The sequence below is a fragment of the Ranitomeya variabilis genome, chromosome 8 (genome assembly GCF_051348905.1).
Source record: "Ranitomeya variabilis isolate aRanVar5 chromosome 8, aRanVar5.hap1, whole genome shotgun sequence".
NCBI classification, from domain to species: domain Eukaryota; kingdom Metazoa; phylum Chordata; class Amphibia; order Anura; family Dendrobatidae; genus Ranitomeya; species Ranitomeya variabilis.
This window is the reverse complement of record NC_135239.1, coordinates 92,540,651-92,564,525: the sequence shown is the minus strand read 5'-3', so window position 1 is coordinate 92,564,525 and position 23,875 is coordinate 92,540,651. Positions and strand designations below refer to the sequence as shown.

The window sequence follows — 23,875 nt, the reverse complement described above, 5'->3', positions numbered from 1 at the left end:
TTTTAAGTTTTTTTTTATTAAGTTTCTTTCAATCTCTTTACCTTTTACTTTTTAAGAAAAAAGTTTTTTTCCTTTTGTATAAAAATTTTGAGTTTTTGGTTGTGAACTACGTTTTTGACGGTTTTATCGTTTTGTTTGATTTTTTTTTTTTTGGAGTTTTTATATACTAATTTTTAGAAGTTTTTGCTGTTTTTTTTCCTTTTTTGTTTGTTTTCTATTATTGTTTTTGCCATGGGGTATAAGGTGGCCCAGCAACAGGAGGGTCTTTTACTTCCTGATGAGAAAACAGCCCCCCAGAAAGTGGCAGAACACAAAGGTGTTAAGTATGTGAAGAATTTTGGAAGGTATAAAGTATGTAAAATTCATAAGAATGGCAGACTTCAAACTGCGGAACGGCATGATGTAGAAAGGAAAATAAGGGAAGTTAGCTGTTGTTTAGTGTTGAGTATTCTGATACTGCAAATATCGGGTATCGGCCGATATTCGCTGTATCGGAATTCCGATACCGAGTTTCGATATTTTTGTGATATTGGAAATTGGAATGGTTACCAGGGTCTGGAGGAGAGGAGACTCTCCTTCAGGCCCTGGGATCCATATTCATGTAAAAAATAAAGAACAAAAATAAAAAATATGGATATACTCACCCCTCCGACGGACCCTGGACCTCAGCGGTGCAACCGGCAGCCTCCGTTCCTAAGAATGCAGTGAGTGTAGGACCTGTGATGATGTCGTGGTCTTGTGATTGGTCGCGTGACCGCTCATGTGACCGCTCACGTGACTGCGACGTCATCGAAGGTCCTTCACTCTCTGCATTCTTAGGAATGGAGGCAGACGCTTGCAGCGGTGACACCCAGGGCTCGTCCGAAGGTGAGTATATCCATATTTTTTATTTTTATTCTTTATTTTTTACATGAATATGGATCCCAGGGCCTGAAGGAGAGTTTCCTCTCCTTCAGACCCTGGGAACCATCCAGGATCACTTCCGATATTTGTTCCCATTGACTTGTATTGGTATCGGGTATCGATATCGGCGATATCCGATATTTTTTGGATATTGGCCGATCCAATCCGATACCAATACTTTCAAATATCGGAAGGTATTGCTCAACACTACTGATGTTAGATTGCTGAATGCTAATACATGGTATGAAGTGGCAGCAGAGCTTACATCGTTTCGGTGGTACAAAAAGATATGTGAGCAAACCAGGAAGTGATGTTTGTGTGTATAAGACGGGAGATATTGGATCTGCCCCGTCTCTCCCTACAGGGAGAAGGCATCATTGCTCCTCTCTATTGTTCTCGTTCTTCTCTATCCTACTTTTTCTGTCACTCTTTCTCTCCTCTTTCTTCTCTCTCACTCTCCTTTCCTCTCCTCTTTCTCCACACTTTTCTCTTCTCTCTCTCCCTCTCTCTATCTCTCTCCTCCACACCTTCCATCTTCTCCTCCCTCTTCTCCTCACTCTCTCTCTCTCCTCCTTCTCCACTCCCCCACCACACCTATCTCCTCCTTCTCTTCCTTCTCCACACCCATCTCTCCTCCCTCTTCTCCTCACTCTCTCTCTCCCCACCTCCTTCTGCACACCCTGATTCTCCCCATTTCTCTTTACCACACCTTTCTATCTCTCTATCTCCTCATTCTCCTTCTCCACACCTCTTTCCTCCTTCTTCAATCAACCCCTTATTCTTCTTCTTCTTCTTCCTCTTTCTTCCTCTTCGTTGCCGGCTGGGCCAATGCCCAATTCAAACAATATGGTGCTTACAGCACAAGGTTCCCCTTCTATGTCCCTGGCACAATCCAGCCGTTGCCAGTTGTGATATCGGGGAAAGAAGGTGAAAATCCCCCTGCACACAATGCAGTGAGCAGCCCCCAGATATAGCAGACAGCTCAGCCCTGGGTGCAGAGGGGGGAGTACTGACATCATCATCTACATCTGCTGATAATGTACAATTTCAGCACCGGTCAGAGCTGCCTACATTCACACCAACATAGAATTATAAGCCTAATCCATCACAGCTTCAGCAAGGGGGGAGACATCCTCACACAAATAAAAAGGCAACTTCTAAGTCCAATATCAGCCAGTGTATGACCCCAGTACATGCTATCACAACTATTCCTCTGATGAAGATGAAGAGGGAACATCAAACATGCTGCCCAGTACTAGGAAAAGAAACCCACAGGCACCAATAATGCAGGGGCAGATAGAGGCACCACCATGACACTATGTGCACTGCACTTCAAGTCAGGTGACAATCTTCCAGACCCAGGGATGGTCACCACCGCATTCTCAGGGTTTGTTGGATACAGGCTTGGACTTTTTACACTACCTGGGAATGCGGTTGTGACCACACCTGACTGGCAAGAGATATAGACCCGGACTGGGCACAGGGGACTTTCAGGTAAGATGATAACATTTTCTTACCTTACTTATGGAGCTGCGCAGTCTCTGTCCCGTGAACCAAGGCCGTGGCCAACACCTCTGTCTCTCCGGTCAGCAGGGTCCCCGTGTGCATTTCATCCATTGCCCCCCCATCCCCACAGGATGTCTGCTGTTTTGGAATGCCAAGTGAAATGCAAATACAACATGGAGTCCACAATCTGTTCCACCCAAATTTGCTCTCCAAATTTCAAATAGCGCCTTTTCCCTTCTCATCCTCGCCAACAAATTATAGGGTCAAATTTCTCCTATTATTTCTAGCGAAAATTACAAACATAGAGCAAAAATAACATTATAGTGAAAAAATCTAATTTTGCTCACCCTCAAATTTTATAAAATTTTGCGAAGCACTTATGAGTAGTGTTGAGCGATACCGTCCGATACTTGAAAGTATCGGTATCGGAAAGTATCGGCCGATAACGGCAAAGTATCGGATCTAATCCGATACCGATACCCGATACCAATACAAGTCAATGGGATTCAAGTATCGGACGGTATCCCTGATGGTTCCCAGGGTCTGAAGGAGAGGAAACTCTCCTTCAGGCCCTGGGATCCATATTAATGTGTAAAATAAAGAATTAAAATAAAAAATATTGATATACTCCCCTCTCCGACGCAGCCTGCACCTTACCGAGGGAACCGGCAGCCTTCTTTGCTTAAAATGCGCGCGTTTACTGCCTTCCGTGACATCACGGCTTCTGATTGGTCGCGTGCCGCCCATGTGACCGCGACGCGACCAATCACAACAAGCCGTGATGTAATTTCAGGTCCTGAATGCCTAATTCTAGGCATTCAGGATTTGAAAATTACGTAACGGCTTCTGATTGGTCGCGTGCCACCCATGTGACCGCGACGCGACCAATCACAACAAGCCGTGACATAATTTCAGGTCCTGAATGCCTAATTCTAGGCATTCAGGATTTGAAAATTACGTCACGGCTTGTGATTGGTAGCGTGCCGCCCATGTGACCGCGACGCGACCAATCACAACAAGCCGTGACGTAATTTTCAGTTCCTGAATGCCTAATTCTAGGCATTCAGGATTTGAAACTTACGTCACGGCTTGTGATTGGTCGCGTCGCAGTCACATGGGCGGCACGCGACCAATCACAAGCCGTGACATAATTTTCAAATCCTGAATGCCAAGAATTAGGCATTCAGGACCTGAAATTACGTCACGGCTTGTTGTGATTGGTCGCGTCGCGGTCACATGGGCGGCACGCGACCAATCAGAAGCCGTGACGTAATTTTCAAATCCTGAATGCCTAGAATTAGGCATTCAGGACCTGAAATTACGTCACGGCTTGTTGTGATTGGTCGCGTCGCGGTCACATGGGCGGCACGCAACCAATCAGAAGCCGTGACGTCACGGAAGGCAGTAAACGCGCGCATTTTAAGCAAAGAAGGCTGCCGGTTCCCTCGGTAAGGTGCAGGCTGCGTCGGAGAGGTGAGTATATCCCTATTTTTTATTTTAATTATTTCTTTTACACATTGATATTAATCCCGATACCGATTCCCGATATCACAAAAGTATCGGATCTCGGTATCGGAATTCCGATACCCGCAAGTATCGGCCGATACCCGATGCTTGCGGTATCGGAATGCTCAACACTACTTATAAGTTCAAAAAGCTCAACAAACCTCTAGGAGAATTCCTTAACGGGTCTAGTTTCCAAAATTGGATCAATTGTGGAACTTTCCACTATTTTGGTACCTCAGGGGTTTAGCAAATGTGACATGGTGTCTGCAATCTTTTCCAGCCAAATTTTCACTCCAAACACAAAAAAGCACTTCTACCCTTCTCAGCCTTGCAAACAAACAGAAGTTTCTGACTTCATGTGAGATATTGTCACATTAAGGAGAAATTGCTTAATACATTTTTTTTTAATAAATTCTCCTTTTATCTGTTATGGAAATGAAAAATTTAGGGCTAAAGCAAAATTTTCATGGAAGAAATTTAATTGATTATTTTTTAAGTCCACTTTGCTTTAATTCTTGTTTAACTCCTGAAGAGTTAACACATTTTCTTACAGCAGTTTAAAATAATTTGAGGAGTGCAGTTTTTAAAATTGTATCATATCTGGTGGATTTCTCACAAAGTCACTTCAAAACTGAATATGTCTGTCAAAAATTAGATATGTAAATTTCCATTAAAATTTAAAAAAATGTGCTAAATTTTAACCCTTATAATATTCAAAAGAAATAAAAGGACGTTTTTGAAAAAAATAGACAATAGGGAAATGTTAGTTGTTAACTGTTTTGTGTGGTATAACAACCTGGTTTAAGGATATATGGTAATTTCAAATGTTTCCACAAAAAACCCTGAACTGCCATGACCTCAGCACCGTGGGAAAAAGTCAGTGATGGGGTCACTGCAGTTCATGCTAAGTGACTTCACCGCAGATCAAGGTTAGAAATTCTCACGGTAATCTGCTGTGTGGTGAACTCAGTGACTTTTTCCCATGGATCTCACTGAGGTCACAGCAGTTCAGCCCGGCTGGGGACGCAGCCTCAGTGACTGGATGTAACCTCGATGATGTCATCGCCGGTCACTGAGGCTCCGCTCGCAGTAGTTCATTCCCCAGTGGTTCTCAGCCTGGACGGTCGCATCTTGGCACCATCCAGGTAGAAAACTATTAATCCTCCAGACATGGATTACAGCGTGAGACAGAACGACAGACAGGTGAGGGATATTGTTGTTTTTTTATTTTAGTTTTATTACAGAAGAACGAGGGCTTCAGTGGAATAGGCTTTAGGTGACTATAACTGTGTTTGTTATTTTTAAATAAAATGGAAAACTGTGTTTAGTATTATTTCCAATAAAGGTCTTTATTCTGGCTGTGTCTTTATTTACCATGTAACTATAGGATTAGTAATGAATAGTTGTCTTATAGACACTTCGCCATTACTAAACTGTGGGCTTGATGTCACATGACAATACAAAGGTGACATCAACCCCACAAATATGAACCCCACGTGTCACCACTACAGGGCAAATGGGAAAAGCCAGGCAAAGCGCCAGAATTGGCGATTCTAATAGATGTGCATTTTCTGGGCAGCTACGGGCTGCTATTTTTAGGCTGAGGGGCCTATACCCATGGACCATTACCAGCCTGAGAATACCAGCCCCCAGCTGTCTGCTTTAGCCAGGCTGGTTGTCAAAAAAGGGGGGGACCCCACACCTTTTTTAAAATTATTTACGGCATCAAAAATATGGCATGGGGACCCCTCTATTCTTGATAACCAACCTTGCTGAAGCTGACAGCTGACATTTGCAGCCATCAGCTGTGAGTTTTGCCTGGCTGGTTATCAAAAATACAGGGGAACCCATGCAGGTTTTTTTTCTTTTTTTAATTATTTATTTAAAGGGCAGGAGCAGCTGATGAATACTCCCATCCGTCGCTCTTGCTATCATTGTTATTAGCGTCAGCAGATGTCAGCTGATAGGAGCTGTAGTCTTTTTACCTCCGATCACAGCTGAGCACTCACGCTGTCTTCTGACAGCGTGGGAACCGCGGCTCTTGACCAACGAAGATGATTTCACCACTGATCGGAAGCTCTACACTGGTGTTTCCCACGCTGTCACACAGCGTGTGAAACACTGGCTTTTGTGATGTGTATGTTCGTCTATATTCGGCGATTTATTTGATGATTAAATCAGAAAATTTTGCAAATTCAGCAATCGTGAGCCGAATTGAACATTGAAATATTCGCTATTTTCTAATTACCACATAAAGTGACAGATTTGAAAGATGTGCTTGGTCGTTAATGTCAAAATTGGCTCCCTCACTAAGGGATAATAATAGATTGCTAAAGATTGTTTCATCACATTATAAACAATATTTTCTCATTAATATTCTTTTCTACAGAGATTAAATGCAATCGTCCAATTGTGGATAAAGGGAGCGTGAATAAACTAGGCCAACTTATCTTCAATATTAATGAAATTATACAAGTTACATGTGAGCAAGGATATCGTCCAAATAGAAATGGAGAATCGACATGCACTAAAGATGACTGGTTTCCTAAACCTTCTTGCACTGGTGAGTAAACACTTTATATTTCAGGTACAATATATTCTATATTTTAATATGTTTATAATTACTGCTCTGAAGTCTATAATGTATAGGTGCTTCTCACAAAATTAGAATTTCATCAAAAAGTTAATTTATTTCACTGCTTCAATACAAAAAGTGAATCTCATATATTATATAGAGACATTACAAACAGAGTGATCTATTTCAAGTGTTTATTTCTGTTAATATTGATGATTATGGCTTACAGCCAATGAATTCCCAAAAGTCATTATCTCAGTAAATTAGAATAATTTATACCACTAGCTTGAAAAATGATTTTAAAATCTGAAATGTTGGCCTACTGAAATGTATGTACGGCAAATGCACTCAATACTTGGCCGGGGCTCCTTTCTCATCAATTACTGCGTTAATGCAGCATGGCAAGGAGGACACTGTTAAGGTGTTAAGGAAGCCCAGGTTGCTTTGATAGCAGCCTTCAGCTCCTCTGCATTGTTGCATCTGGTATCTCTCATCTTCCTCTTGACAATGCCCCATAATGTATGGGGTTAAGGTCAGGCGAGTTTGCTGCCAATCAAGCACAGTGATACTGTTGTTCTTAAACCAGGTATTGGCACTTTTAGCAGTGTGGACAGGTGCCAAGTCCTGCTGTAGAATGTAATTTCCATCTCCAAAAAGCTTGTCAGCATAGGGAAGCATGAAGAGCTCTAAAATTTCCTAGTAGATGGCTGTGCTGACCTTGGTTGTTAAAAAAAACAGTGGACCTACACCAGCAGATGTCATGGCTCCCCGAACCATCACTAATTGTGCAAATTTCACATTAGACCTCAAGCAGCATGGATTGTGTGCCTCTCCACTCTTCCTTCAGACTCTGGGACCTTTATTTACAAATGAAATGCAAAATTTACTTTCATATGAAAACACCATGGACCACTGAGCAACAGTCTAGTTCTTTTTCTCCTTGGCCCAGGTAAGATGCCTCTGATGTTGTCCATTGGTCATGAGTGGCTTGACACATGGAATGCAACACTTGTAGCCAGTGTCGGACTGGGGTGACAAGGGCCCACCAATAACATTGACTTTGGGGGGGCCACTTTTCACCTACATGCAAATATTATACTACCTTTGTTCACAAATTTACCTATATCTCTATATAATAATATGCTGGGTAGCGTGGTTAATGAATGATGAGATGTTGTTTTTTTTCTGTACAGAGTGAATCAAGTGAATTATGCCAAATACTGCCCATATAGTGGGGTTGGGGGTCCAGATCTACACAGGGGCCCCACGGGGGATTCCCCTGTTACCTTGTGGGCCAGTCCGAGCTTGCTTGTAGCCTATGTCCTGGATATGTCTCTGTGTGGTGGCTCTTTTAGCAATGACTCCAACAGCAGTCCACTCCTTATGAATCTCCCCCAAAATTTTTGAATGGCCTTCTCTTAACAATTCTTTCAAGGATGTGCACCGTTTTCTACCACAATTTTTCCTTCCACTCAACTTGCCATTAATATGCTTGAATACAGCACTCTGTGAACAGCCACTTTCCTTAGCAATGACCTTTTGTGGCGTACGCTCCTTGTGGAATGTGTGTCAATGACTGCCTTTTGGACATCTGTCAAGTCAGCAGTCTTCCCCATGATTGTGGAGCCTACTGAAACAGACTATTGGACCTTTTTTAAATGCTTAGGAAGCCTTTGCAGGTGTTTTTTGCTAATTATTCTAATTTACTGAGATAATGATTTTTGGGTTTTCATTGGCTGTAATCCATAATCATCAACATTAACAGAAATAAACACTTGAAATAGATCACTCTGCGTGTAATGACTCTATATAATATATAAGAGTCACTTTTTGTATTGATGAACTGAAATACATTAACTTTTAGATGATATTCTAATTTTGTGAGAAGCACTTGTACCTTCAATTTGGTAATATTATGATAGAATAATATCAATTTATTTGTAATTATACTTACCCTAGTGTGAGCGAAACACATCTCAATAATTTATAGGGGTTTTCCCTTTCAGAAACTTTGGGCTATAAGCAGTGGCGTAACTACAAAGTTATGGGCCCCGGTGCGAACTTCCAAATGGGCCCCCCCCCCTACCCCCGCATCCCCCCTACCCCCCCCACCTTCCCCTAGATACGCCTCGGACTGTTGCAGGAATCTCCTGCACTGCAACATGGTGTTGGGTGCCAGCACAGCCCGCACAGTGGTATATCCAGCACAGCCCGCACAGTGGTATATCCAGCACAGCCCGCACAGTGGTATATCCAGCACAGCCCGCCCAGTGGTATATAGAGCACAGCCCGCACAGGGATATATACAGCACAGCCCGCACAGGGGTATATAGAGCACAGCCCGCACAGTGGTATATACAGCACAGCCAGCACAGGGGTATATACAGCACAGCCAGCACAGGGGTATATACAGCACAGCCAGCACAGGGGTATATACAGCACAGCCAGCACAGGGGTATATACAGCACAGCCAGCACAGGTATATATATAGCACAGCCCGCACAGGGGTATATACAGCACAACCAGCACAGTGGTATATACAGCACAGGGGTATATACAGCACAGCCAGCACAGGGGTATATACCGCACAGCCAGCACAGGGGTATATACAGCACAGCCAGCACAGGGGTATATACAGCACAGCCAGCACAGGGGTATATCCAGCACAGCCCGCACAGTGGTATATACAGCACAGCCAGCACAGGGGTATATACAGCACAGCCAGCACAGGGATATATACAGCACAGCCCGCACAGGGGTATATAGAGCACAGCCCGCACAGGGATATATACAGCACAGCCAGCACAGGGATATATACAGCACAGCCAGCACAGGGGTATATACAGCACAGCCAGCACAGGGATATATACAGCACAGCCCGCACAGGGATATATACAGCACAGCCAGCACAGGGATATATACAGCACAGCCAGCACAGGGATATATACAGCACAGCCAGCATAGGTATATATATAGCACAGCCCGCACAGGGGTATATACAGCACAACCAGCACAGTGGTATATACAGCACAGGGGTATATACAGCACAGCCAGCACAGGGGTATATACCGCACAGCCAGCACAGGGGTATATACAGCACAGCCAGCACAGGGGTATATACAGCACAGCCAGCACAGGGGTATATCCAGCACAGCCCGCACAGTGGTATATACAGCACAGCCAGCACAGGGGTATATACAGCACAGCCAGCACAGGGATATATACAGCACAGCCCGCACAGGGGTATATAGAGCACAGCCCGCACAGGGATATATACAGCACAGCCAGCACAGGGATATATACAGCACAGCCAGCACAGGGGTATATACAGCACAGCCAGCACAGGGGTATATACAGCACAGCCCGCACAGGGATATATACAGCACAGCCAGCACAGGGATATATACAGCACAGCCAGCACAGGGATATATACAGCACAGCCAGCATAGGTATATATATAGCACAGCCCGCACAGGGGTATATACAGCACAACCAGCACAGTGGTATATACAGCACAGGGGTATATACAGCACAGGGGTATATACCGCACAACCAGCACAGGGGTATATACCGCACAGCCAGCACAGGGGTATATACCGCACAGCCAGCACAGGGGTATATACCGCACAGCCAGCACAGGGGTATATACAGCACAGGGGTATATACCGCACAGCCAGCACAGGGGTATATACCGCACAGCCAGCACAGGGGTATATACCGCACAGCCAGCACAGGGTATATACCGCACAGCCAGCACAGGGGTATATACAGCACAGGGGTATATACAGCACAGGGGTATATACCGCACAGCCAGCACAGGGGTATATACCACACAGCCAGCACAGGGGTATATACCGCACAGCCAGCACAGGGTATATACCGCACAGCCAGCACAGGGGTATATACCGCACAGCCAGCACAGGGGTATATACCGCACAGCCAGCACAGGGTATATACCGCACAGCCAGCACAGGGGTATATACAGCACAGGGGTATATACAGCACAGGGGTATATACCGCACAGCCAGCACAGGGGTATATACCACACAGCCAGCACAGGGGTATATACCGCACAGCCAGCACAGGGTATATACCGCACAGCCAGCACAGGGGTATATACAGCACAGGGGTATATACAGCCAGCACAGGGTTTATACCGCACAGCCAGCACAGGGTATAGAGCACAGCCCACATAACATTTCATCTCCCCCCCCCCCCGATAATGGCCCCACAGTCCGGTTAAAAAGAAAAAAAAAAACTCTCCTCACCTTTCCTTTTGCCCGCGCTGCTCCTGGCGGCTGAAGTCTGCCCAGGACACTGCAGGTGCGCGATGATATGACGTCATCGCGCACCCGCAGTGTACTGTCAGAGGCAGAATGGGGAATGATGGGAGAGGGGGCGTCAGGTGACGCTCTCCTCCATCATTGCATTGAACTATACCGGTGTCATAGGCACCGGTATAGTTAAATGCGGCGGCGGCGGCACTGGGGGGGGTTCCGGGGGAGGAACAGTGCAGCGGCCCACTACTGGCATCGGCTCTTCTGGCATTTGCCAGAAGTGCCCGATGGCCAGCCCGGCCCTGGCCCTGCTCAGACCTGCCGGCCCGGGGCCCCTGACCTGCGGGGCCCGGTCGCAATGGCGACTGCTGCGACCGCGGTAGTTACGCCCCTGGCTATAAGCTCTGGTAGTTATACAAACCAAGCTGAATATTGCTCTCCCCATTTTCAGTGCTGAGTCTCTGTTGCTCCTTATTATGTTGCTTGTCTCCAATGCCTGTATCACATTGACAGCAATGTCGCTGATCAGTGAGCTCTGAGTTCTGTGCTGTCTGTGCAGCGCCCCAGAGTCCTGGTCGTTGCAGTAACGTCGCTCTGCCGCTAAGGGGAGTGATGGTATGTCTGATTGCACTAAAGGAGTTCACCTGACCAGGTATCACAGTCACACACTACACTTCACACTCCGGCCACCAGGGGGAACAAAAGGTTCTATGTATTAGGCCACTCCTCACACTCTGGTAAAACTGGGAGTCGGATAGGAAGTTAAGGAGAAGCTGACTGGGTTTTGCCCAGGTAACATCTAGTAAGAGGAGAGCGTTGCTTGGGAAGACTCAGGGAGGTCCCTGTCAGGGGTGGGATCCTGACAGTGGCCTAGCACGAGACAGATCGTTACAGAGCCGTGTCTGCACCTCATTGCGGCGGCATCCTAAGAAAGGACACAAAGCAAAGTATATTGTGGAGAAGTGAGAAACAAGATCACAGCACAAAGGAGATAGAACCAGGAGGACTCGTGCCCCAAGATCGGCAACATCCTTCTGAGGCGCGTAGCCGGTGGCCGGAACGCCGAGGGAGTAATAGGCTCTACGTATTACTTTGAACTACGGCAGGGCAGTTAACTCTAGGTTGGCTGTCTCACCTTTACACCCAATGAAGACAACGGAGGCAATTGTGGGAGAGGGGCATCTCTAGGGTCCCTATAAAATAACTCCAGGCCTACCCCGTCATACGGGTGCATCCTATCCAAACCATCTGGGGGACGGAGAGAGAGAGAACAGAAACATACATGACAGTTGTGAGGGCTATCCCGTGGTGCTCAGCAGGGAGGTACTACAACACACAGGCGCTAGTAGGAATGCTACTGATTTCCACCTGCAAAGGGAACTCTGGATGTGCCTTCGGACCAGCCTGTCTCAGCCAGCCCTGTTAGCAGTGCTCTGGATTGCGGATTCCGAAGCCTTCAGTAAAAAGGTAAAGAGACAGCAACCCTGTGTCCTCGTCATTTACTGCGACCTACACCATCACCATCTACTCATCAAGGGAAGCCCTGGGGACATACTTCACCTGTGGGAAGTTACACCATCTAGCTGCCATTCCATCACCCCAGCGGACCCCTAGCAGCGTCGGTCACCCTGACCGAACACCACAGGTGGCTTCACGAACACTTGACAAACTCTCACCTACACCTTTAATTGGGCGCCCCTTAGCAGGGTCACGGACCGGGTCGGGCCACCGTGACACCCCCAGAACCGAGACCGAGGGACCCGGTACCGAATACTCCACTGCCCTGCATTTGGGGGCCGCTCCATCTACACAGGCAGAGATGCTAAGCTGAGCATTTGGAGGCAACAAATGTGATGTGAGATGAACAACAAAGATCATGGCAGTAGCAGAGAGCAGGCACTGTACCCAGTAGGGCCAATAATGCTCAAATTGTTTTTTTTTTCACAATTATTTCAGCATATAGTCAAAAGTTGACTGAAAGATGAAAAACCATTCAATGTGGCAGTCAAAAAGAATGAATTGGCACTCAATATCTAGAAATGATTAAAAACGGCAATTTATTTGTAAACTTCTTGCATAGTCAGGAAGTATGCACATTTAGATTTCTAAAGCAGGTAGCCTACTGCCATTTCTTACTCATTGTGCTTTTTCAGGGAACAATGGAAAAGGCCACCCATTCTTTCAACCCCTCCTGCAATAACCCTTCCATTATGTGCAACTTTATTAAAGCAATGACATGAATGAAAAAGAGAAAAAAAAAACAGCTTCAGAATTCATTGTTACAAAACTGTTGAATTAATTATGGTTTATCTAATACTAGTGGACTTGTAGCATTTGTTTTATTTATCCAATTGGCATCAATTCTCAGTAATTGCTTGTTTATCACCACCACCATCAATCAGCATAGAAATCAGTTGCAAACCAGCAAATCTAAAGGTACCTTCACATTAAGCGACGCTGCAGCGATAGCGACAACGATGCCGATCGCTGCAGCGTCGCTGTTTGGTCGCTGGAGAGCTGTCACACAGACCGCTCTTCAGCGACCAACGATGCCGAGGTCCCCGGGTAACCAGGGTAAACATCGGGTTGCTAAGCGCAGGGCCGCGCTTAGTAACCCGATGTATACCCTGGTTACCAGCGTAAAATGTAAAAAAACCAAACAGTACATACTCACCTTCGCATCCCCCGGCGTCCGCTTCCTGCATTGACTGAGCACCGGCCCTAACAGCAGAGCGGTGACGTCACCACTGTGCTGTACTTTCACTTTACGGTCAGCGCTCAGTCAGTGTGGGAAGCGGACGCCAGGGGATGCGAAGGTGAGTATGTACTGTTTGTTTTTTTTACATTTTATGCTGGTAACCAGGGTAAACATCGGGTTACTAAGCGCGGCCCTGCGCTTAGTAACCCAATGTTTACCCTTGTTACCATTGTAAAACATCGCTGGCATCGTTGCTTTTGGTGTCAAACACGACAATACACGCCGGTCTGACGACCAAATAAAGTTCTGAACTTTCTTCAACGACCAGCGATATCACAGCAGGATCCTGATCGCTGCTGCCTGTCAAACTAAACGATATCGCTAGCCAGGACGCTGCAACGTCACGGATCGCTAGCGATATTGTTTAATGTGAAGGTACCTTAAGACAGAAGGACTCTCCACCATGTTTGTCCCTAACATACTTAATCAAGCACAAGCAGCCCCTCTCTGTTAAAATAGAATTGACATTTCTGAAAAAGAGAAAAAGAAGTATTGTTTTACTTATATTATAGAATTCACATGGGCACTGTCATGGGTTTACCACGAAAGAGAAGAGTCATAAGACTGCAGAGTTTGATTTCTCCTACCTCTGCCTTGTTTAGAAGCACTTCACCTTCATATAAAATGGTGTAGATTTCTTTTGGCAGTGGAAGAGTTGTCATGATCCATTTTTGGATTTGAGGCATCTTTGGTTCCATTATGTTTTAAATGTAGCTTTTTTCCTTTCAGGACCAGCAATGGTTAATGTCAGTTTCCCTTGCGGGCAATCTGTTGCAACTGCAGATTTAGGTCAGCTGATGTGGGTGGTAACCTCTCCCACCATCCTATAAATGGTCACCTGATGCATCAGCTGACTGTTAGTGATAGAGTTATTCTATGGAGACCAGCCGTGCAGTTGCAGCTCTCTGGTGTTAGCACTGTATCATCTATTTCTGGAGTATTGAGTCCTGTTTCAGTGTCATCTGCGGTCTGGAGCTTGGCAGCGGAGCCTGGAGCTAAGTGTGGTGTTTTTTCCTCATCTGCCTCATGTTTGTCACTCTCCCCTGTGTTTGTACCATCTGCAGTGGTGATGCTAGCGCCCTTGCCAGCCAGTGCACTAGCCAGGGCAGTGTGATGTGACAGCAAGGGACGAGGTTCCTGACGGCGATGGGGGGAAGGACCCTCTTACCGCATTAGGGGAGTGCATGGTCAGGCTTAGGTTTGAGCAGGTGGTGACCATCCCTCTTTTGCTATCCACTTAAAGTCTTCCTTCAAACTTAATAATTATGTTACTATGTAGTGTATGGGTATCTTGATTATGTCTCCCTGGCTGAGTCTAGACTCTGTAAAATCAAGCAGGGGGGCCAGCTGGGTGAGGAATACTGCTCAGAGTTTAGGAGATAGGCCACTGACACGCAGTGGAATGACCTTGCCCTTAGGAGTCATTTCTGTCAGTGTCTGTCAGCTATCCTTCAGGATACTCTGGTGCAGTATGCTACTCCTGGATCTTTGTAGGCTGACATGGCCCTCGCTGTACGGGTTTATAGACGCCTCAGGGAGAGACATACACAGAATCTACCTCCTGTGGTTCTTTGTAGGGAGGAGGACACATTGGTGCAGATGGATGAACCCGTGCAGCAGGGAGGAGTCCCTTATCAAACTGGGTTGCCTGCGGTTCACGGCGGGATGAGGGCATGTTTCTACTGTGGTCTTACAGGTCATTACATCAATGTTTGCCCAGCTTGTGCCAAAGTAGATACACCAACTCAAAAGCTGTGTCCCCCTGGTCATGTGGAGGGAGGCAACCAGGGTGTATATATTTCCTCCATCTTTTCGACTCAGTGTACCATTCCTACTGAAGTGGTGGTTGGCGGGGTTACTGAGACTATACCGGTGCTTATGGATAGTGGAGCTGGAGTCAATTTGGTGGATTTTTGCTTTGTCCAGACCCATGGTCTGAAGGGTAAGACGCTTGCAAAACCCGTTAGTGTTCAGGCAATTGACTGTCCCATTCAGCCAGAGGAGGGTGACCCAAGTCTCAGATAATATTAACCCATGTATAGGGTCAATTCATGAAGAGACCCTGTTGTGCTATATCTTGGAGGGTATGCCAGCCCCCGTCTTCCTAGGCCTAACTTGGTTGAAGATACACAACCCGGTCATTAATTGGCAGTCCAGGGAAGTAGTCAGCTGGGACCAGTTGTGTAAGGACTGCTGCCTGTGAGCTACAATCTCAACCTTCCTTCTCCAACCTACCTCTTCTTCTCCAGTAGGGCCAGCTGAGGTGCTGTCAGAGAGTAGGGCCAAGACTCAACCCCCACCACAAATAAACCCTGAGTCTCGGAGTCCTTTTAGGAGGAGGGGTCAGGAGAGGGTGGTGGTTTCCTCTGTATGTAGTGAGGGTATGAGTTTGGTGACACAAGGGGATGCCTCTTTTTTCTGTTCCTCAAAGAGTTCACCATCATTTGGCAAATGCATGAGTGGAAATAAATGTTCAGGTCCGGACCTATGTGTGAATTAGTACGTGTGAGTGTCCACTAATAACATCAGGTGGAAGTACGCAACTGGGACCTGGAGTTCTAGGGTGATCGGGCCATATTGGGTGTTGGACATTCTCAGCCTGGGTACTTTCCAGCTGGAGCTACCCCCAGTAATTCGTGTACACGGCATATTCCACAGGTGTTCTGGAGATTTGTTGCACCTCTGGAGCCTATGTTATTGCCATCTCCATTGGGTTGCATTTGCTGTAAACCTGAAGATCAGGTAACTGCGGAGGTAAATCTTTGTGGATCAAGGAGTCCTCGCCGTAAGTTGGTTCTGGTGAGGTCCGGTGTTAAGTGTCCAGAGGCCACTCATTGAAAGGGGGGTACTGACAAGCTCCATTTTTGGATATATGGCAGTTCTGGTTCCACTATGTGTTAAATGTAGTTTTTATACTTTCAGGACCAGCGGAGGTTAATGTCAGTTTCCCTTGTGGGCAATGTGTTGCAACTGCAGAGTTGTTAGGTCAGCTGATGTGGGTGGTAACCACTCCCACCATACTAAAAATGGTCACCTGATGTATCAGCTGACTGTTAGTGATAGAGTTATTCTATGGAGACCAGCTGTGCAGTTGCAGTTCTCTGGTGTCAGCACTTTATCATCTATTTCTCTAGTTTGGAGTCCTGTTTCAGTGTCATTTGTGGTGTGGAGCTTGGCAGCAGAGCCTGAAGCTAAGTTTGGTGTTTTCCCTTATCTACCTGTGTTTGTAAAATCAGCAGTGAGGAGGCTAGCACCCTTGCTGGCCAGTGCACTAGCCAGGGCAGTATAAGGTGACAGTTATTCATGAGGTTCCTAACCATGGTGGGGGCAGGACCCACTTAGGGCATTAATGGAGTGCAGAGTCAGGCTCAGGTTTGAGCAGATGGTGACCATCCCTCCATCCCTATCGGTAGGGCCTTCCTCTCCCCATTTCCATCCCGTTTTGTGTGTGTCGTGTCATCCTTTTTTTTGGAAGTGCATTTGAGCAGCAAGGTGGATTGCTGTTGAGGGGAGATAGAGAGGAAAAAAAATCTATAAATCTTTAGCACAGCGAGTGTGAACGAGCTGAGTGTGACCTGAGCGTAAGTGTGACCGGCGGTAAGTGTGTGACTTGCGATTCAGTGAAGAGGTATTTGGAAAGCCTTTAACAAATACCTGTGTGAATTGGTGTGAGTTGCTGAATTGGGAGTAGCTATATTCATAAGGAGTTAACTTAGGGTGGGGCTCATAATTAAGGGGATATAAGGGGCAGCTGTTTGGGGCTCAAGTCCTTTTTGGAAGTGCATTTGAGCAGCAAGGTGAATTGCTGTTGAGGGGAGATAGAGAGGAAAAAAAAAATCTATAAATCTTTAGCACAGCGAGTGTGAACGAGCTGAGTGTGACCTGAGCGTAAGTGTGACCGGCGGTAAGTGTGTGACTTGTGATTCAGTGACTTTGGAATCAGGGAGTTTCCAAGGGAGGAATTGCTTCTGTTTTTTTTTTAATTAATATTTTGTATTTATTTTTAATTAATGTTTCTGTGTGGTGCAATCCCCATTAGGAAATGTGCTCCACAATTGTTAATGCCATCCAGTGCACATCTTGCCACATGTATGCAATCCTTGATCAGCCAGTCGAGGGTGCATACTGCTGTGTGAGATGTGAGCACATTGTGCATTTGGAAGCCCAGATTTTGGATCTAAATGTGCAGCTGGCAACACTGAGATCCATAGACAATATGGAGAGGAGTCTTCTGCTCACAGAGCAGACGCTCAATGGGATAGATGAGGAGGGGGATGGTAGGATGGAGCTGCAGGACAGTGTGGCAGTTAGCTGGGTGACAGACAGAAGGCGGGGTAGAGGGAAGAGTGCCAGGGAGGCTAGTCCTGATCTGGCACACCCCAATAAGTTTGCTAAGTTGGCAGATGAGGGGGGTGCCAGTACAGGGGTATCACTGCTGCAGCCAGGCATGTCCTCTGAAAGCCGGAGGAGTGACTGCTCCAGTAAGGAGGGAAATAGGAGAGCAGGGCAGGCCAGACAGGTGCTGGTAGCGGGGGACTCAATTATTAGGGGAACAGATAGGGCAATCTGTCACAAAGACAGGGATCGTCGGACGGTGTGCTGCCTACCTGGTGCTCGAGTCCGACACATCGCTGATCGGGTGGACAGATTACTGGGAGGGGCTGGAGAGGACCCAGCGGTCATGGTGCACATTGGCACAAATGACAAAGTTAGAGGTAGGTGGAAGGTCCTTAAAGATGATTTCAGGGAATTAGGCTGCAAGCTGAAAGCAAGGACCTCCAACGTGGTATTTTCCGAAATACTGCCTGTACCACGTGCCACGCCAGAGAGGCAACGGGAGAATAGGGAGGTTAATAAGTGGCTCAAGAATTGGTGTAGGAAGGAGGGGTTTGGGTTCCTGCAGAACTGGGCCGACTTCTCAGTTGGCTACAGGCTCTACGCTAGGGACGGGCTGCACCTCAATGGGGAAGGTGCAGCTGTGCTGGGGGAGAAAATGGTTAGAAGGTTGGAGGAGTGTTTAAACTAGGGATTGGGGGGAGGGTATTCTTTTTATAGGAGGGGAAGATAGTGCAGATAGAGACCTGGGCACAAATAAGGAAATTGGGGGTGGCGGTGGCATGGGGGGTGGGGTTAGAACAATTAATAATTTAAGAAAGAATAGAGGTACAGAGAGTAACATCAAGTGCATGTATACTAATGCCAGAAGCCTCGGCAACAAAATGGATGAATTAGAACTAATGTTGTTGGAGCATAATTATGACATGGTGGGGATATCTGAGACGTGGCTGGATGAGAGCCATGACTGGGCTGTTAACTTGCAGGGCTATAGCCTGTTCAGAAATGACCGAACAGATAAGCGAGGGGGAGGGGTGTGTCTATATGTAAAATCTTCCTTAAAACCCATCCTGCGTGATAATATAGGTGAATTTAATGAAAATGTAGAGTCCCTGTGGGTGGAGATAAGGGGAGGGGGAAAAATAATAAATTACTGATAGGGGTTTGTTATAAATCTCCAAAAATAATGGAAGCAATGGAGAATATCCTCGTAAAGCAAATAGATGAAGCTGCGACTCAAGGAGAAGTCATTGTTATGGGGGACTTCAACTACCCTGAAATAGATTGGGGAACAGAAACCTGCAGTTCCAGCAAAGGTAATCGGTTTTTGACAACTATGAGAGACAATTACCTTTCACAACTGGTTCAGGACCCAACAAGGAGGGGGGCACTGCTAGACCTAATATTAACCAACAGGCCAGACCGCATATCAAATATAAGGGTTGGGGTCACTTGGGGAATAGTGATCACAAAATAATAAGTTTTCATGTAACCTTTAATAAGATGTGTAGTAGAGGGGTGACAAGGACACTAAACTTCAGGAGGGCAAATTTCCAACGGATGAGAGAGGATCTTGGTGCAATTAACTGGGACAATATCCTGAGACACAAAAATACACAAAGAAAATGGGAGACATTTATTAGCATCCTGGATAGGACCTGTGCACAGTATATACCGTATGGGAATAAACATACTAGAAATAGGAGGAAACCAATATGGCTAAATAGAGCTGTAAGGGGCGCAATAAGGGACAAAAAGAAAGCATTTAGAGAATTAAAGGAGGTAGGTAGTGATGAGGCATTAAATAAATACAGAAAATTAAATAAATTCTGTAAAAAGCAAATCAAGGCAGCAAAGATTGAGACAGCGAGACTCATTGCCAGAGAGAGTAAAAATAATCCCAAAATATTCTTTAACTATATAAATAGTAAGAAACTAAAAAATGACAATGTTGGCCCCCTTAAAAATAGTCTGGGTGAAATGGTGGATGAGGATGAGGAAAAAGCCAATATGCTAAATGACTTTTTTTCATCAGTATTTACAAAAGAAAATCCCATGGCAGACAAAATGACTAGTGATAAAAATTCCCCATTAAATGTCACCTGCTTAACCCAGCAGGAAGTACAGCGGCGTCTAAAAATCACTAAAATTGACAAATCTCCGGGCCCGGATGGGATACACCCCCGAGTACTGCAGGAACTAAGTACAGTCATTGATAGACCATTATTTTTAATCTTTAAAGACTCCATAATAACAGGGTCTGTACCACAGGACTGGCGTATAGCAAATGTGGTGCCAATATTCAAAAAAGGGGCAAAAACTGAACTCGGTAATTATAGGCCAGTAAGCTTAACCTCTACTGTGGGTAAAATCCTGGAGGGCATTCTAAGGGATGCTATACTGGAGTATCTGAAGAGGAATAACCTTATGACCCAGTATCAGCACGGGTTTACTAGGGACCGCTCATGTCAGACTAATTTGATCAGCTTCTATGAAGAGATAAGTTCCGGACTGGACCAAGGGAACCCAGTGGACGTAGTGTATATGGACTTTTCCACAGCTTTTGATACTGTGCCACACAAAAGGTTGTTACATAAAATGAGAGTAATGGGGATAGGGGAAAATATGTGTAAGTGGGTTGAGAGCTGGCTCAGGGATAGGAAACAAAGGGTGGTTATTAATGCAGCACACTCGGACTGGGTCGCGGTTAGCAGTGGGGTACCACAGGGGTCAGTATTGGGCCCTCTTCTTTTTAACATATTTATTAATGACCTTGTAGGGGGCATTCAGAGTAGAATTTCAATATTTGCAGATGACACTAAACTCTGCAGGGTAATCAATGCAGGGGAGGACAATTTTATATTACAGGATGATTTATGTAAACTAGAAGCTTGGGCTGATAAATGGCAAATGAGCTTTAAAGGGGATAAATGTAAGGTCATGCACTTGGGTAGAAGTAATAAGATGTATGACTATGTACTTAATTTTAAAGCTCTGGGAAAAACCGTCAATGAAAAAGACCTGGGTGTATGGGTGGATGACAAACTCATATTCAGTGGCCAGTGTCAGGCAGCTGCTACAAAGGCAAATAAAATAATGGGATGTATTAAAAGAGGCATAGATGCTCATGAGGAGAACATAATTTTACCTCTATACAAGTCACTAGTTCGACCACACTTAGAATACTGTGCACAGTTCTGGTCTCCGGTGTATAAGAAAGACATAGCTGAACTGGAGCGGGTGCAGAGGAGAGCGACCAAGGTTATCAGAGGACTGGGGGTCTGCAATACCAAGATAGGTTATTACACTTGGGGCTATTTAGTTTGGAAAAACGAAGACTAAGGGGTGATCTTATTTTAATGTATAAATATATGAGGGGACAGTACAAAGACCTTTCTGATGATCTTTTTAATCATAGACCTGAGACAGGGACAAGGGGGCATCCTCTATGTCTGGAGGAAAGAAGGTTTAAGCATAATAACAGACGCGGATTCTTTACTGTAAGAGCAGTGAGACTATGGAACTCTCTGCCGTATGATGTTGTAATGAGTGATTCATTACTTCAATTTAAGAGGGGACTGGATACCTTTCTGGAAAAGTATAATGTTACAGGGTATATACACTAGATTCCTTGATAAGGCGTTGATCCAGGGAACTAGTCTGATTGCCGTATGGGGAGTCGGGAAGGAATTTTTTTCCCCATGGTGGAGTTACTCTTTGCCACATGGGTTTTTTTGCCTTCCTCTGGATCAACATGTTAGGGCACGTTAGGTTAGGCTATGGGTTGAATTAGATGGACTTAAAGTCTTCCTTCAACCTCAATAACTATGTAACTATGTAACTATGTAACTATCCACTGATCGACACCTCATTGGGTCATTGTATTTCATGACATTATTCTGTTCAGTTGAGAGGTCTTGGAAGCTTTCCTGTATTAACTCCTTTACCCCAAGGGTGGCTTACACGCTACTGACTGGTCCAATTTTTACAATTCTGACCACTGTCCCTTTATGAGGTTATAACTCTGGAACGCTTCAACGGATACTGGTGAATCTGACAAGGTTTTCTGGTAACATATTGTACTTAATGTTAGTGGTAAAGTTTCTTTATATGACTTGCATTCATTTGTGAAAAATAGGAACTTTAGTGAAAATTTTGAAAATTTCGCAATTTTCCAACTTTGAATTTTCATGCATTAAATCACAGAGATACAGTACAGACCAAAAGTTTGGACACAACTTATCATTTAAATATTTTTCTGCATTTTCATGACTATGAAAATTGTACATTCACACTGAAGGCATCAAAACTATGAATTAACACATTTGGAAATATATACTTAACAAAAAAGTGTGAAACAACTGAAATTATGTCTTATATTCTAGGTTCTTCAAAGTAGCCACCTGTTGCTTTGATGACTGCTTTGCACACTCTCGGCATTCTCTTGATGAGCGTCAAGAGGTAGCCACTGGGAATGGTCTTCCAACAATCTTGAAATAGTTCCCATAGATGCTTAGCACTTGTTGGCCCTTTTGCCTTTACTCTGCAGTCCAGCTCACCCCAAACCATCTCGATTGGGTTCATGTCTGGTGACTTTGGAGGCCAGGTCATCTGGTGTAGCACCCCATCACTCTCCTTCTTGGTCAAATAGCCCTTACACAGCCTGGAGGTGTGTTTGGGGTCATTGTCCAGTTGAAAAATAAATGATGGTCCAACTAAACGCAAACCGAATGGAATAGCATGCTACTGCAAGATGCTGTGGTAGCCATGCTGGTTCAGTATGCTTTCAATTTTGAATAAATCCCCAACAGTGTTGCCAGCAAAGCATCCCCATACCATCACAATTCCTCCTCCATGCTTCACGGTGGGAACCAGGCATGTAGAGTCCATCCGTTCACCTTTTCTGCGTCGCACAAAGACACGGTGGTTGGAACCAAAGATCTCAAATTTGGACTCATCAGACCAAAGCACAGATTTCCACTGGTCTAATGTCTATTCCTTGTGTTCTTTAGCCCAAACAAGTCTCTTATGCTTGTTGCCTGTCCTTAGCAGTGGTTCCTAGCAGCTATTTTACCATGAAGGCCTGCGGCACAAAGTCTTCTCTTAACAGTTGTTGTAGAGATGTGTCTGCTGCTAGAACTCTGTGTAGCATTGACCTGGTCTCTAATCTGAGCTGCTGTTAACCTGCGATTTCTGAGGCTGGTGACTCGGATAAACATATCCTCAGAAGCAGGGGTGACTCATGGTCTTCCTTTCCTGGGGTGGTCCTCATGTGAGCCAGTTTCTTTGTAGTGCTTGATGGTTTTTGCCACTGCACTTGGGGACACTTTCAAAGTTTTAACCAATTTTTCGGACAGACTGACCTTCATTTCTTAAAGTAATGATGGCCACTCTTTTTTCTTTACTTAGCTGCTTTTTTCTTGCCATAATACAAATTCTAAAGGCCCTGTCTCACATAGCGAGGTCGCTAGCGAGATCGCTGCTGAGTCACAAGTTTTGTGACGCAACAGCGACCTCAGTAGCGATCTCGCTATGTTTGACACGTACCAGCGACCAGGCCCCTGCTGTGAGATCGCTGGTCGTGTCGGAATGGCCTGGACCTTTTTTTGGTCGTTGAGGTCCCACTGACATCGCTGAATGGGTGTGTTTGACACGGATTCAGCGATGTCTTCGCTGGTAACCAGGGTAAACATCGGGTTACTAAGTGCAGGGCCGTGCTTAGTAACCCGATGTTTACCCTGGTTACCAAAAAAAAAAAACAGTACATACTCACCTTTCGGTGTCCGTCAGGTCCCTTGCCGTCTGCTTCCCGCTCTGACTGAATGCCGCCGTACAGTGAGAGCAGAGCGCAGTGGAACCAACATTTGTGGAACCAACATTTTTTTTGTTAGACAGTTATAAGGGTTAAAAGTAGACCAGCGATTTCTAATTTTTAGTACACCATGTTGTTTAGGGACCACATCACATTTGAAGTCACTTTGAGGGGTCTATATGATAGAAAATACCAAAAAGTGA

The 23,875-nt window shown here is 45.4% G+C and overlaps 1 protein-coding gene across 2 annotated transcripts in view; it reads left to right on the top strand.

The window, feature by feature from the left end:
* The window catches only part of CFH (complement factor H), a 919,877-nt gene that overhangs the window by 140,459 nt on the left and 755,543 nt on the right, over nt 1-23,875 (top strand). For both annotated transcript variants that reach the window (XM_077276558.1, XM_077276556.1), the window contains exon 6: nt 6,305-6,478. In XM_077276558.1, coding sequence (XP_077132673.1) covers nt 6,305-6,478 — 174 coding nt within the window. The remainder of the gene's footprint in view (nt 1-6,304; nt 6,479-23,875) is intronic.